This window comes from Chiloscyllium punctatum, chromosome 24 (assembly GCF_047496795.1).
Source record: "Chiloscyllium punctatum isolate Juve2018m chromosome 24, sChiPun1.3, whole genome shotgun sequence".
NCBI lineage: Eukaryota > Metazoa > Chordata > Chondrichthyes > Orectolobiformes > Hemiscylliidae > Chiloscyllium > Chiloscyllium punctatum.
The window spans coordinates 90120846-90135708 of record NC_092762.1 but is presented as its reverse complement, the minus strand read 5'-3'; the positions used below and the strand labels follow the sequence as shown (position 1 = coordinate 90135708).

The following is a 14863-nucleotide window of genomic DNA, read 5'->3' as shown; positions in this document are numbered from 1 at the left end:
CTGTATATTCGAGGACAACCCCCAGCTCAGATCTGTTAGAGTGCTCACTCACCCTGAACCTACCCAGATACTCATAGCATCCCTGCCTTACACCGCCTTGTCTTTTTGAGCTTTGCCTTTCCAGTGGTGAGTGATAGCACCTTCCAAAGGACACATGTTACAAACTAAATACAACTATTTTTATCTTTGCATTTGCAGATATCAGGGAAGGTAGGGGAGATGAGTAACTGGGAGAGCTGGGTCTGGGAATTAAGTTTTTCTAACTTGATATATGCATTTTCTCGTCTCTGAAGAAATAGCAAATGATATCTCAACCGGGATCTTGGGTTTATGTTGCACTACAGGTGGCCCCACTACACAAAACACTGAACACACACACACACACACAAACAGACCCTTTCTCATACTCACACTCTCTCTCATACGTACACTCACGTGCACACTCTCTCAGATGCACATACTCTCTCACACTTGCGCACATGCTCTCTCAAACACACATGTATCTCTCACACACACACACTGTCTCAGATGCGTAGACTCCCTCACACTCACGCACATGCTCTCTGAAGCACAAATATGTCTCTCTAAAACACTCCCTCTCTCCCTCACACATGGGGGCATGGAATGCGCTGCCCGTGGGAGTGGTAGAGTCAGATTCATTGGCGACCTTTAAGCGGCATTTGGATAGGTACATGGATGGGTGCTTAATCTAGGATAGAAGTTCGGCACAACATCGTGGGCCGAAGGGCCTGTTCTGTGCTGTATTGTTCTATGTTCTATGTTCTAACCCAGAGATACCAGGTTGAGGTCAAAGTTAAATTGGGGTCTGGTCAGTTATCAAACCCTTCCGGTACCTCAATACATGTGAATATAGGCTTGTACAAGCAAGAAATGCTTTTGGTTTGTTTGTTGGATACAGGCAAACTCCAAAGTGTATTTCTTCATACGTGATTGTACAAAACTAAACTGCTTTAGGAATAGTGTGTGTATAAAGATCTTTTATGAATAAGCATATTTTTAAAAATACTCACAGCTATCTTGCCTTTCTTTTTGGTGCATCCACAAAGCCAGGAAGATTGTCATGCTTATTGAGATCTTCAGGCAAGTCAAAGGGGATAGCTTTGCTCAGGGTGTCCTGGGACAGAAGTCAGAGTAGCCTGATACCAGTCCAGAGGCTTGGACATGGTCAGTCAGTCAGGGTGGATAGAGTCAGGATGGTGTGAGGAGCCAGTTGTCACACAGCCCACTACCCAGCTTGAATCTTTCTACCCTATTGTGGGCTGCTTTACTCCTAGAATGAGAGGGAGAACCAGGTATTAAGGGAGATGGAAATAGATGGCACAGCTATTGCTGTTGGTGCAGGTGGGAGGTATCTCAGGTAAGTGAGTGGGTAGCACAGAGAGTAAGGGGGGGTCAGTGGTGTGGGGGATAGTGTAGATGAGAGGAGATAGAAGACATTTCAGAAGACAGTGAGAGTGGCAGAGCACGTGCCTTGGTGGGACATGGCTGCAGTAGCTGACGTATAGTTAGTATAGCTTAACTTAGAGAAGATGATGGTAGTTACACTGGTGGAGTGGAGAAGTTCATTGACCTTTTTCCTACCATGCTGGGTATTCCTTTAGATAGCTAAGAATACGCTGATCCAGGTGTTGCTGTTGTAGCCTCCACTGCTGGCCCCTGATGAAGAGGAAGCCTCATCTCTGCACCACCCAATCCAGCAGGACCTCCAGGTTTCTGCTTGCAAAGATGGGCACCAATCTCACCCTGTCTGCCACATCCAGGCAAATGTCAGGAACAGTGCAGGACAGATCCACACTGACAATGCTTGTCTGGGTGCACGACAGGCTTTTAAAGATGGCATATGGGTGCAAGTGCTGATGGTGCATTCTGGGACTTCAGCTGAGTAGCAAGTTGTTTGGGAATTGCCCACAGTAAGATGGAGCTAGAATCAGACATGAGGGAGTCTATAGGAGTGGGTAGACAGTTAATGCGCCAAGTGTGGTAAGATATGTGGGCGGCACGGTGGCACAGTGGTCAGCACTGCTGCCTCACAGCGCCTGAGACCCGGGTTCAATTCCCGCCTCAGGCGACTCTCTGTGTGGAGTTTGCACATTCTCCCCGTGTCTGCGTGGGTTTCCTCCGGGTGCTCCGGTTTCCTCCCACAATCCAAAAATGTGCAGGTTAGGTGAATTGACCATGCTAAATTGCCCGTAGTGTTAGGTAAGGGGTAAATGTAGGAGAATGGGTCTGGGTGGGTTACGCTTCGGCGGGTCGGTGTGGACTTGTTGGGCCGAAGGGCCTGTTTCCACACTGTAAGTAATCTAATCTAATCTAATCTAATATGCTGACAGAACTCGCCAGGCCTCATGGTAAACATCCCTCTGAAAAACTGGCACAACTGACTCTTAGCCAAATATAGTGGTAGGAATGTGGTCAACCAGGTGGATCACATTGATATGGGTTCCCTGATTGGGGCTGGTAACCTCTCCCAATCAAGGAGCCCTGGCTGACAGATATAAACAGGAGTGCCAGTGGCTCTGTTCACCAGCTCTGAGCTAGCTGGGTCAGTGTCATGCACTATGCATGCATAAATAATAATGAATGACTTGGTGGCAGGATACCCGCTGAGTATGTTGTCAAGTTATTTCAGTGGTGACAAGAGAAAAAACAAGCCCTTGAAGAGATTCACTTGCAATGGTTGCCTTTGAGTTGGGGTAGGCATTTCTGGCATCATTCCACAATTTGGGAAGCTTGACTCATTCAATCCTGTCGTTGAAGACTGGTCCCAATATGTGGAAAGAATGCCTTATTATTTTTTCCCACGGAGAAATGACTTTGGGACAGATGAGAAGCAATGAATAATTCTTCTGACAGCTGGTGGATTTCAAGCCTTTTAGGTTAATAGGAGCCTAACTCTCCTTGAGGCACCAGATGCTAAAACTTTTCAAGAGTTGGTGAATTAAGTTAAGGAATATTACGACCCTGAGCCTCCTCTAATTCTGAGAGGTGATCAGTTTTTTTGACAGTTCAAGAACCAAGGGAATCCTTTTCAAGATTTTTGATGAGGTTAAGACGACTAGCAGAAGCACATGATTTTGATTTAACCCTAAGTAAAATACTGTTTTGGAAAAGCACTTCCTAGCTGAAGCCCAGCTCGATTTCAAACTGGCATTGTAACTGACTTTAGCATTAGAAAATGCAGCAATGAGCATATTATTGAATCCCTAGATGATTACAAAAGTGTAGCAGGACATTTAAGAGAGAAATCAGAAGAGCAAAAAGAGGTTATGAAATGGGTCTGGCAGATAAGGTTAAAGATAATTCCAAGAGGTTCTATGTCTATATTAAGAATGAAGGGTGGTAAGGGAGAGAATAGGTCCCCTTAGGAATCACCATGGCTGTCTATGCGTGGAGCCACAGGAGATGGGGGAGATCTTTAACGAATATTTCTCCTCAGTGTTTGCAGCCATAAAGTTCATTCAGGTGGATAAATTCCCCGTGCCTGATCAAGTTCGGACATTGCAGGAAGCTAGGGAAGAAATTGCAGGGGCGCTTGTAGAGATTTCTACTTCATCTTTAGCCACTGGTGAAGTTTCAGAAGCATGGAGGATGGCTAATGTTATTCCATTGTTTAAGAAAGTAACAAAGACAAATCAGAGAACTACAGGCCAGTAAGCCTGACATCAGTGATAGGCAAGTTATTAGAGAAGATACAGAGGGACAGGATCAGCCAAAACTTGGATAATCTAGGTCTGATTTGGGATAGTCAGCAGGGTTTTGTGAGCAAGAAGTCATGTCTGACAAATCTTTTATAGTTTTTCAAACACGTAACCAAAAAGAATAGAGAGGGAAGGGCAGTGAATGTTGTCTGTATGGACTTAGAAAGGCCTTTGACAAGATCGCACATGGCAGCCTAGTCATGAAGGTTAGATGACATGGGATCCAGCAAGAACTAGTTAATTGGATTCAAAATTGGCTCAATGGTGAGAAGCAGAGGGTGCTGGTTGAAGGCTGTTTCTCGGACTGGAGGCCTGTAACTAGTGGTGTGTTACAGGGATCAGTGTTGGGACTTTTGTTATTTGTTATTTACATAATTGATCTGGATGTGAATGTACAAGGTATGGTTAGTAAGCTTGTGGATGATACAAGATTAGGGGTATCATTGATAGCAAGGGGTATCATTGATATCATCAAAAATTACAGAGAGATCTTGATCAGATGGGGAAGTGAGCTGAAGATTGGTGAATGCAATTCGATACAGATAAGTGTGAGGTGTTGCACTTTGGAAAGTCAAACCAAGGTAGGGCTTATACAATAATTGGTAAGGTTCTGAAGAGTGTTGTGGAATAAAGGGACCTCAGAGTACAAGTACATAGTCCGTTGAATGTGGTGTCACAGGTAGACAGGGTGGTGAAGAAGGCATTAAGCATGCTGGCCTTCATCTGTCAAGGCATTGAGTAAAGGAGTTGGGACATTATGCTACAGTTGTATAAGTTGTTGGTGAGGCCGCACTTGGAGTATTGCATAACAGTTTTGGTCACCCTGTTCTAGGAAAGAAATAGTTAAATTAGAAAGAGTGCAAGTACAGTTTACAAGAAAGTTATCAGAATTAGTAGGCTTGAGTTATAGGGAGAGGTTGGCCAGGATAGAACTTTATTCCTTCGAATGTAAGAGAATGAGTGTGACCTTTTTGAGGTGTATAAAATCAAGAGGGGCATAGATATGTTGAATGCATGTAATCTTTTTTCCCAGAGAAGCAGAATTGAAAACTACAGGGCGCAGGTTTAAGGTGAGAGGGAAAAGCTTTAAATGGACCTGAGGTGCAATGTCTTCACACAGAGACAGGCTCACGTATGGAATGGACTGCCAGGGAAAGTGGTTGAAGCAACTAAATAGTAACATTTTAAAAACACCTGGATAGGTACATGGATGGTAGAGGTTCAGCAGGATATGAACCAAATGCGGACAATGGGAATGAGCTGAGTAGGCACCATGGTCAGCATGGACCAGTTTGGGCTGAAGGGCCTGTTATCATGCTGTTTTACTCTGTGACTCTGAGTTGTGGATATGCTGCTGGAAGCAGACACTTGTACCAGGCCACCTGAGCTTGGGGAACAAACTTGAGTGAAGGCAATTGCATAGCCTCACTGAGGACAAATCCTGAAGAAAGGTACCCAAGGTCAGCCTGCAACAAAGCCCTAAAACAAAGCCAAGCCTCTGCCAAACAGTTAACACTTTCTTCAGGATTGGGTCTGGTAAATCATTGTGGTTGCTGCCGGAATGCAGACTCAAGTAAGCAAATGAGTCCCAGTAGGTCTGTATTGAGTAAGACAATTCATAGGCCTGCATTCAGGAGAGTACACACCCTGGAAAGTTCACCTACAGCTGATTTAGAACAGTTAAATTACTTTGCAATGTCCAAATCAGAATCAATCCAAATAAATATCTGGATGCATCGTCATTCCATTCTAATAGAGGTTGATACTGGTGTGGCTATATCAATAATTGTGGAACCAGTCTTTACCAAAATTTGGTAAAAACAATGACTGCAGATGCTGAAAACCAAATACTGGATTAGTGGTGCTGGAAGAGCACAGCAGTTCAGGCAACATCCAATGAGCAGCGAAATCGACGTTTCGGGCAAAAGCCCTTCCTGATGAAGGGCTTTTGCCCGAAACGTTGATTTCGCTGCTCGTTGGATGCTGCCTGAACTGCTGTGCTCTTCCAGCACCACTAATCCAGTATTTACCAAAATTTGCTCTGGACTCCATACGTTAAGTTTGCATAAGACCTCGGCTAGACTGAGAAACTATACCGGGGAACCTTTACAGATTAAGAGTACAAAGATTCACCTTTGATTGGCTCAACAATTTTTGATTAGAAAATGGCTGCCTGAGTGAAATTCTAATTAAATACCCAAACCTTTTTTTTCAGGAAGGTCTAGGAACTATCAAAGGAACCAAGGCCACCTTGCATATTGACCAGGAAGCAAAGCCTTCCCATTCCCATTGCTAGTTGCCTTATGTGCAAATGGAGAGATAGAAATCAGGAGGCTAGAAAGTGAAGGAATCATCAAATCAACTCAGTTTGTAGAATAGGCAGCATTAGTCATACTGATTGTGAAGCCCACTGGGTCAGTTCACTTTTGTAGGGATTTTAAACAAATGGTAAACCACTTTTCCTTGCTGGATAAATACCCAAACCCTCGCATAGAGGATTTATATACAAAACTGTCCTTCACAAAGTTGGACATGAGCCAAGTATACTTGTAACTGTGGTTAGAGGAGAATTCTTAGAAGTATGCTACAATTAATACCCATAAGGGATTGTCCCAATTTACAAAACTGCCATTTTGGGTATCATCAGCCTGGGCCATTTTTCACTTGATGGTGGAGAACATGTTACAAGATTTACTTCTGATTGCCATTTATCTAGATGGCATGTTAATAACAGTGAAGACCAATAGGAAGTATTTAAAGTACTTGGACACTGTCCTTAGATAGGTGCATGCCTTAGAAGGGAAAAATGTGTGTGACAGGCACCACACATGGTCTACTTGGGCTATAAGTCGACAAGACTGGGTTATACCCGTTGGAAGATAAAGTGAGGGTGATCAAAGGTGCCCTGCTCCCATGTTTGTACCAGAGCTTAGGTGTTTTCTTGGATTGGTGAATTATTACAGCAAGTTCATACATAACCTGGCCTCCATCCTGGCACTCTCACATCTGCTATTGGAAAAGAGGCAGCCTTGGAAACGGCATCATAGCCAAGATGCTCTGTTATGGACGTGAAGAAGCAGCTATCATCATCTGAAGTGTTTACACAGTATAATCCCAAGCGAGATCTGATGCTGACATGCAATGCTTCCCCGTATGGTATCGGGGTAGTGTTGGCTCATAGATGGACCAGTGGAGAGAAATACTGAAGAGCATATGCTTCCTGGACTTTAGCTGATGCAGAGTGCAAATGTGCCCAGACAGAGAAGGAAAGTTAGTGGCCATCTTTGGTATTAGCAAGTTCCACAATACCTTGACAGGTCACAAACCCTTGCTAGGGCTATTCAAAGAGGACAAGGCAATACGAAAGGCCGAATGGAGTGATGGGCTCTCATTCTAATTGCATATAATTACACATTGGAACACCATCTAGGAAGCCAAGTAGCAAATGTGGATGCCTTGAGCCACTTCCCACTGGCAGATACACCACAGGTTGTGCCTCCCTAGAAGAGTCCATTCTGGTTTTAAACTTTCTGGACATCCTTCCAGTCATCGCTGACAATATCAGACTGTGGACTCAAAAAGGTCCCATCCTGGCAAAACTAAAACAGCTGGTGTTAGTGGGGGTAATAAAAGGCCATCACAACCAGAATTGAAACCTTTTGGGACCCAGCAAGACCAGATCACCTTCAAGGGTTGCATTTTCTAATGTAGAGCAAGAGTGATTGTCCCAAGCAAAGGTAGCCACTGGATGTTGGTAAGATGATATGTCTGGTGGCCAGGATTGAATCCTAACATAACTAGGTTGGTGGGACAACAAAGTTTCAGAATGGCCAACAAAGACAAAAGTTATCACCAGCAGCTTCCCTACATTCCTGGGAATAGTCAGATAAATCCTGGAATCTGTTATATGTCAGCTATGCTGGGCCCTTTCATGGGGCTCAATGTTTTTAGTCATTGTAGACACCCAATCAAAGTGATTGATTGTGTATTACGTTGACTCCTCGAACTCAGGGATGATAATAGAAAAGCTGCAAGCATCTTTTGTAATACATGGACTCCCAGAGTATTGGTTACAATTGGCCATCATTTATCAGCAGAGAATCTGAATATTTCCTAAAGTCTAATGGCATTCAGCATGTAAGGACAGCTTTGTACCATTCGTTGTCCAATGGTCCAGCAGAAAGAGCAATCCAAACTTTGAAGGCAGCCTTAAACAAACAGCCAAGAGTATCAATCGATACTAAACTTTCAGGTTCCTATTTGATTATCAGACCATCCTAAAGCAACTACAGGGATAGCTCCAGCCGAGTTGCTAATGGGGATAAGACTCTGTACCAGATTAAATCTGATCTTCCTGGTTGGAAAAGGGGGTTAGGTAAAACAGCATCAGGAATACCAATCCTGGACAAAAGACTCTTTTAAGGGAGAGAGGCAGCTTACTTCAGGGGATGAAGTTTGGTGCCAAATCCACAGAACTAACCTTGCATGGGTAAGTGGCATGGTTGATATGAGGTCAGGTCCCATGACATACAAAGTTCGGGTAGGTAAGACGGTCCTGAACATGGACCACATGAAAGCTGTAAACTCACAAATGGGGTAAGAGCAAAACAAATCCGTCCCTTCAGAACAGCCAGAAATTCTATCACCATCCATGGGTTCTCCTGCTCCATCAAGCATTGAAGAAACCTCTGAGTCTGAGATGGACACAGTGGATGCCGCAGTCTTGATGCTTTTACCACCCAAAAAACAGGACGAATTTCTTCTGAGACAGTCTGGGTGCAAGAGGCAGTTTGCATTCCAGAATACACTGCCCGTATCTGAGGCTGAGTCAAAGGGAACAGATCCAGTGCGGACACACCCCAGGAGATGTAACAAGTAAAAGAACAAGTCTACATCATTAGAATTAGAGGGAGAGGGATGTAGTGATTGTAATAACGTCAGCCAGGTGGATCTCATCCAATAGGAATTCCCTGCTTGAGGCTGTTAATCTGGTCCAATCAGGGAGCCCTGGCTGACAGATATAAACACAAGTGTTTCCCCCTCCAACTCTGTTTTGATTTAATCTCTACCCTCCCCTTCACTGTTTTGATCACAAAGCATTGCCCTTTGATGTGAAGGGCAGTGCTTGTCACTGGCCACTCGGGTGTTTTCCTATCTTCCTGGTGGTGCAAATTGACTAAAGATTTGTGTACTTTATGTCTCTCACTGTGTCTCACACCTGCACACACACCATGGGTACTGGGGAAAAAAAATATAAGCACTACCGCAGTTAGGCAGGAGTGTGGGGGTTAAATTTAAAAAAGAAAAAGAAGAAAAAAGAAAAAAAGATAAAAGATAAACACAAGTGTCTCCCCAGTGGAGGGCTCTCTACGCGGGAGTCCTCCCCCTTTCTCTCGGGGATCTGGGGTGGAGGGTGCTCCACCAACACCCTGGAGTTGTTCAGGGAGACATGGGCACCGCAGGGAGTGGAGTGTGTTGTTTCCCCCTCCAACTCTATTTTGATTTAGTCCCCTGCAACCGCAAATCATGGTAGTTCATGGACTCCCAGCCCAACTGCTTGTTCTGTGGCGCTGTGGAGTCCGTGGACCATGTATATATTGGGTCCGGGCGTTTGCACTCCCTTTTTGATTTTCTTAAAAACCTCCTCCTGCGCTTTTGGTTGCACTTCAGTCCCACGCTCCTGATCTTCGGGCACCCGGTACAGAGGAGGGAGGGCAGGTCCGAAGACCTCCTCGTGGGTCTGCTCCTGGGCCTGGCCAAACTGGCCATCAACAGGTCCAGGCAGCGGGCCGTGGAGGGTGTCGTTAGGGCCGACTGCCTGCCCCTCTTCCGCGATTACATTAGAGTCTGGGTGTCCTTGGAGAAGGAGCATGCGGTGTCCACCAACACCCTGGAGTTGTTCAGGGAGACATGGGCACCGCAGGGAGTGGAGTGTGTTGTTTCCCCCTCCAACTCTATTTTGATTTAGTCCCTACCCTCCCCTTCACTGTTATGCTCACACAGCATTGCCCTTTGATGTGAAGGGCAGTGATCGTCACTGGGCACTCGGGTGTTTCCTTTCTTCCTGGTGGTGGAAATCGAATAAAGATTTGTGCACTTTGTGTCTTTCACTGTGTCTCACACCTGCACACACACACCATGGGTGCTGGGGAAAAATAATCACTACCGCAGTTAGGCGGTAGTGTGGGGGTAAAAACAGGGTAAAACAAAGAGTAGGAGTGTAAAAAAAAATAAAAAACAGAAAAAAAATAAACACAAGTGTCTGCTCAGTTGTGCGCTGGAATTCTGTCTGCACTCACCCCTGCCCAGACGGAATTTCATATTGGCCCCAAGGTCCTGTACCTCCCCCAGGAACCTGTGTCCCACAACCTGAGCTGCCTCCAGAACTTTAGTTTTGTCCCTTTTAAGGACATAAAAAGGAGGGCCCTGTATTGACTGCTGCAGCACACCATCCACCTCTTCTCCCTCATCCACCATCCGGACACTCCTTGGCGTGCCCATTTGCCACCGGGCGGTGGGGATCCCCAGTGGAGGGCTCTCTACGCAGGAGTCCTCCCCCTTTCTCTCGGGGATCTGGGGTGGAGGGTGCTGCACGCAGCAGTCCCCTGCAACCGCAGATTGCGGTGGTTCACAGACTCCCAGCCCAACTGCTTGTTCTGTGGCGCTGTGGAGTCCGTAGACCATGTATATATGGGGTATGGGCGTTTGCACTCCCTTTTTGATTTACTCAAAAACCTACTTCTCTGTTTTTGGTTGCACTTCAGACCCACGCTCCTGATCTTTGGACACCCAGTACAGAAGGGGGAAAGCAGGTCTGAAGACCTCCTCATGGGTCTGCTCCTGGGCCTGGCCAAACTGGCCATCAACAGGTCCAGGCAGCGGGCCGTGGAGGGGGTCGTTAGGGCCGACTGCCTGCCCCTTTTCCGTGGTTACGTTAGACCTGGTTTCTCTGGAGAAGGAGCACGCGGTGTCCACCAACACCCTGGGGTTGTTCAGGGAGAGGTGGACGTCGCAGAGAGTGGAGTGTATTATATCCCCGTCCAACTCTATTTTGATTTAACCCCTGCCCTCCCTTTCACTGTATGATCACACAGCATTGCCCTTTGATGTGAAGGGCAGTGCTTATCATTGGGCACTCGGGTGTTTCCTTTCTTCCTGGTGGTGGAAACTGAATAAAGATTTGCGAAATTTGTATCTTTCACTGTGTCTCACACCTGCACACACACACAACATGGGTGCTGGGGAAAAATAAGCACTACCGCAATTAGGTGGTAGTGTGGGGGGTAATTTAAAAAAAACACGTGTCACAGGTCCTGTTCACTCTGAAAGCTGGGTCTGGGGGACCCAGACCAGTATTACATACAATGCAAGTGCAAATGAAGAGGAAATTTGGTGTCAGGATACTGGTCACTGTGAGCTATTTCACCTTCTAAATTTGTTTGTCATTTTTCTGCTTTCTATCATCAGCTTTATTTTCTTTCAATTTGAGCCACCCTCAGGTTCACATTCCCCTGACAAATTTAAATCTAATCACGCATTCAGAAAAAATCTTATTCTTGTAGCAATGTTAGAGTTGTATTCTACACAAATAACCAATACTTTGCCAGCAACAGAGGAAAAACTCAAACCAGTCTTGGATGATCTCTGGCTGGTCATCTCCTGCCAATGTGTATTATTTGGCATAAAATCAACATCAAAATTTGGGTATAAATGGTATAGCAAGGATTTATGACGCAACATCTGTTAATAAAGTAAAGTTAATAAAGAAAATCATAAGATGATATTAACAGATTTCAGGAGAACATGGACAGACTGATGAAATGGGCATCAATGTAGCTGAACCTTGATATGATTTAATACGAAATTACATGTTCTCAAAGGAAGCAAAATATGATACAATTAGAAACTAAACAGTGCAAAACCTTAAAGGAGAGTAGAAACCTGGAGTTGTGTGTGCGGGCATATTTGAAGGTGGTCTTGCAAATTGAAGGTTGTTAAAGAACTAATGTCAAAAGCTTTCAATTTTACATATTAGTAAAAGCAATTACAGAATAAAGGAAATTAAAGTCAATTTCTATAAGACACTGGCAAGTATCCACCGATAGTATTGCATTCACACTGGAAAAAGATGAGAAGAGGAAATTTAATAGCAGTGTTCAGAACCATAAGGGGGTTTTGATATTTTCTCCTATTTCCTCCAATTCCAGTACAAGAGAGTTTGTAATCACAGAACACGATTTAAAGCAATCGACAAGGATTCCGACAGGAGATGATAAGAGTTTTTTACAAACTGTGAGTTATTGTGTTCTGGAAAGTGCCACCTGACCTGATATTGAATCAGTTGGAATATTCAATTGAGAAATGAATAACTACTTGACAAAGGAGATCTGCAGAATGATCAGGAAAGGTGCATAGAATAGGAGTGATCAGATTGATCATCAATGGGACAGGGCAAGCGCAAAAGATTCTATGGTGGAATAGTGTCTGATTAGATCCCAGCTTGTAGCTCACCACAAGACCCTCATCAACCCAGCCCCCGCCCAGCCCAGGTTAATTCCTCTGATTAAATTCCAGTCTTTAATTTACACTCGGTCGTCTATATTTCTTTGTTTTGTGGTTCATTACTTTCTGACAGACTTTTATAAAGAAATGCAGAAAGGTTTACATCACAGAAGGAATCCTGGCTGGCTGGAAAACAGTTAAACAATTTCATTAACCCCTCCAATTCCTGTTCTATTGTCCTGTTGATTATATGGTCTCAAGTGCAAAATGAGTTCTTGATCTTCACTCCCTCTGGTTGAAAATCAAAACTCCTTAAACTTTTACAGTGAATACATTGTGATTTCTACCTTCGCATTGCCAAATGGAATCAGCAAGATATTCATAGCTTCTTCCAGTCTGAACCAAGTTGGACAGAGTTCGTTGTTCATGAAATTACGGCAGTCTGGGCAGAGAGTCTCGTAGAAAAGGCTGAGCTGCACAGGCGAACGTAACCTGGTCTCAGCAGTTATACACCTGCCCATAACCTACAGACAGCATAAGACAAAGACTTAATGAGATTTTGCATTGGTGTTTATAAGAGGTGGGATAAACTTCACACATAAACAGTTAATGATCTGGTATATATATCCGATATATCTTGGGTCTCAACCACCAGCACTGGGGGATATCAGTAACACTTAAATGGCAGATTATGAAAAGTAACAAAACATTTCTGATTTCACTGGTGCACAAGTCATGAATACAATAACAACCAGCAAAATGTCAATCCACTCACAGCCCAAAGAAACAGGACAATTGTCAACTCCACATGAAGCTTCATCCTGACAGTCTGGTCCAAGTTCTGACCTCTATTTCACATGCGTTTGGTGTTTATTTAAATACTGGCAATGATTACTTCACAGTTACTGATAGAAACCACATTAACCCTGAAATAATTCCAGTCAAAATGCTCAAGCCTGATGACACACTGAGATGACAGTAGTGTAGTGGCCATATCACTGGGCTACTAATCCTGAATTCCTCAAGCTAACATATTGGGAACTTCTTGCTCCTTGTAGATGGTGTATTGTGAATTCAAATCAAAACCAAAGTCTGGAATTAAAAGCTAGTCCAATGATGGGAGTGAAGCCATTGCAAACTGTTGTCAAAATAAATGTGACTCACTAATGCCTTTCAGGGAAGGCAATCTGATATTCTTACATGGTCTGACCCACATGTGACTCCACACCTACAGCAACATGGTTGACTCTTAAGTACTGTCTGGGCAATAAAGTCACATCCCATAACAAAAAAGAATTCTTTAAGATGGTACATTGGGTTGGTTAAATCAGAGATTTTATGGTTTGTCAGGTGGCAGCAAAGGAGGGGAAAGTGAGGACTGCAGATGCTGGAGATCAGAGTCGAAGAGTGTGGTGCTGGAAAAGCACAGCCGGTCAGACAGCATCTGGGAAACAGGAGAGTCGACGTTTCAAGCATTACCCCTTCATCAGGAACCATTTGAGGGAGAGGCACTGTGTCCACTACTTTCCCATCTATGTGGCAATTTTACCACATATGGGATATGTCAAGGAGCCCAGTCACCTATAGACCTGTAAGTAATAATTAATGTTCGCTTAAGGACCTCCTCATGCTGTAGGGATTTTATCTACGACAGAGGAGAGCCATCCCGAATGGAGAACCTTGGGCAGACTGCTGGCCAGGTAATGATTAGAGTGACTTCCTGTTTCAGCATTTTTTTCCACCCGGGCACCTTCAATATGTGGATTAGTGGTGCTGGAAGAGCACAGCAGTTCAGGCAGCATCCAACGAGCAGCGAAATCGACGTTTCGGGCAAAAGCCCTTCATCAGGAGTAAAGGCAGTGAGCCTGAAGCGTGGAGAGATAAGCTAGAGGAGGGTGGGGGTGGGGAGAGAGTAGCATAGAGTACAATGGGTGAGTGGGGGAGGAGATGAAGGTGATAGGTCAGGGAGGAGAGGGTGGAGTGGATAGGTGGAAAAGGAGATAGGCAGGTCGGACAAGTCCGGACAAGTCAAGGAGACAGTGCTGAGCTGGAAGTTTGAAACTAGGATGAGGTGGGGGAAGGGGAAATGAGGAAACTGTTGAAGTCCACATTGATGCCCTGGGGTTGAAGTGTTCCAAGGCGGAAGATGAGGTGTTCTTCCTCCAGGCATCTGGTGGTGAGGGAGCGGTGGTGAAGGAGGCCAAGGACTTCCATGTCATCGGCAGAGTAGGAGGGGGAGTTGAAATGTTGGGCCACGGGGCGGTTTGGTTGATTGGTGCGGGTGTCTCGGAGATGTTCCCTAAAGCACTCTGCTAGGAGGCGCCCAGTCTCCCCAATGTAGAGGAGACCACATCGGGAGCAATGGATACAATAAATGATATTAGTGGATGTGCAGGTAAAAGTTTGATGGATGTGGAAGGCTCCTTTAGGGCCTTGGATAGAGGTGAGGGAGGAGGTGTGGGCACAGGTTTTACAGTTCCTGCGGTGGCAGGAGAAAGTGCCAGAATGGGAGGGTGGGTCGTAGGGGTGTGTGGACCTGACCAGGTAATCACGGAGGGAACGGTCTTTGCGGAAGGCGGAAAGGGGTGGGGAGGGAAATATATCCCTGGTGGTGGGGTCTTTTTGGAGGTGGCGGAAATGTC

At 45.0% G+C, this 14863-nt stretch overlaps 1 protein-coding gene across 1 annotated transcript in view; it reads right to left on the bottom strand.

The window, feature by feature from the left end:
- LOC140494417 (gamma-interferon-inducible lysosomal thiol reductase-like) overlaps positions 1–13061 on the bottom strand; it is a 60514-nt gene extending 47453 nt beyond the window's left edge. Inside the window, exons 1-2 of the mRNA XM_072593600.1 lie at positions 12997–13061; positions 12569–12745 (exon numbers count right to left, since the gene is read on the bottom strand). Coding sequence (XP_072449701.1) covers positions 12569–12745; positions 12997–13041 — 222 coding nt within the window. The 5' untranslated portion in view covers positions 13042–13061. The remainder of the gene's footprint in view (positions 1–12568; positions 12746–12996) is intronic.
- Between the last annotated feature and the right edge of the window lie 1802 nt (positions 13062–14863).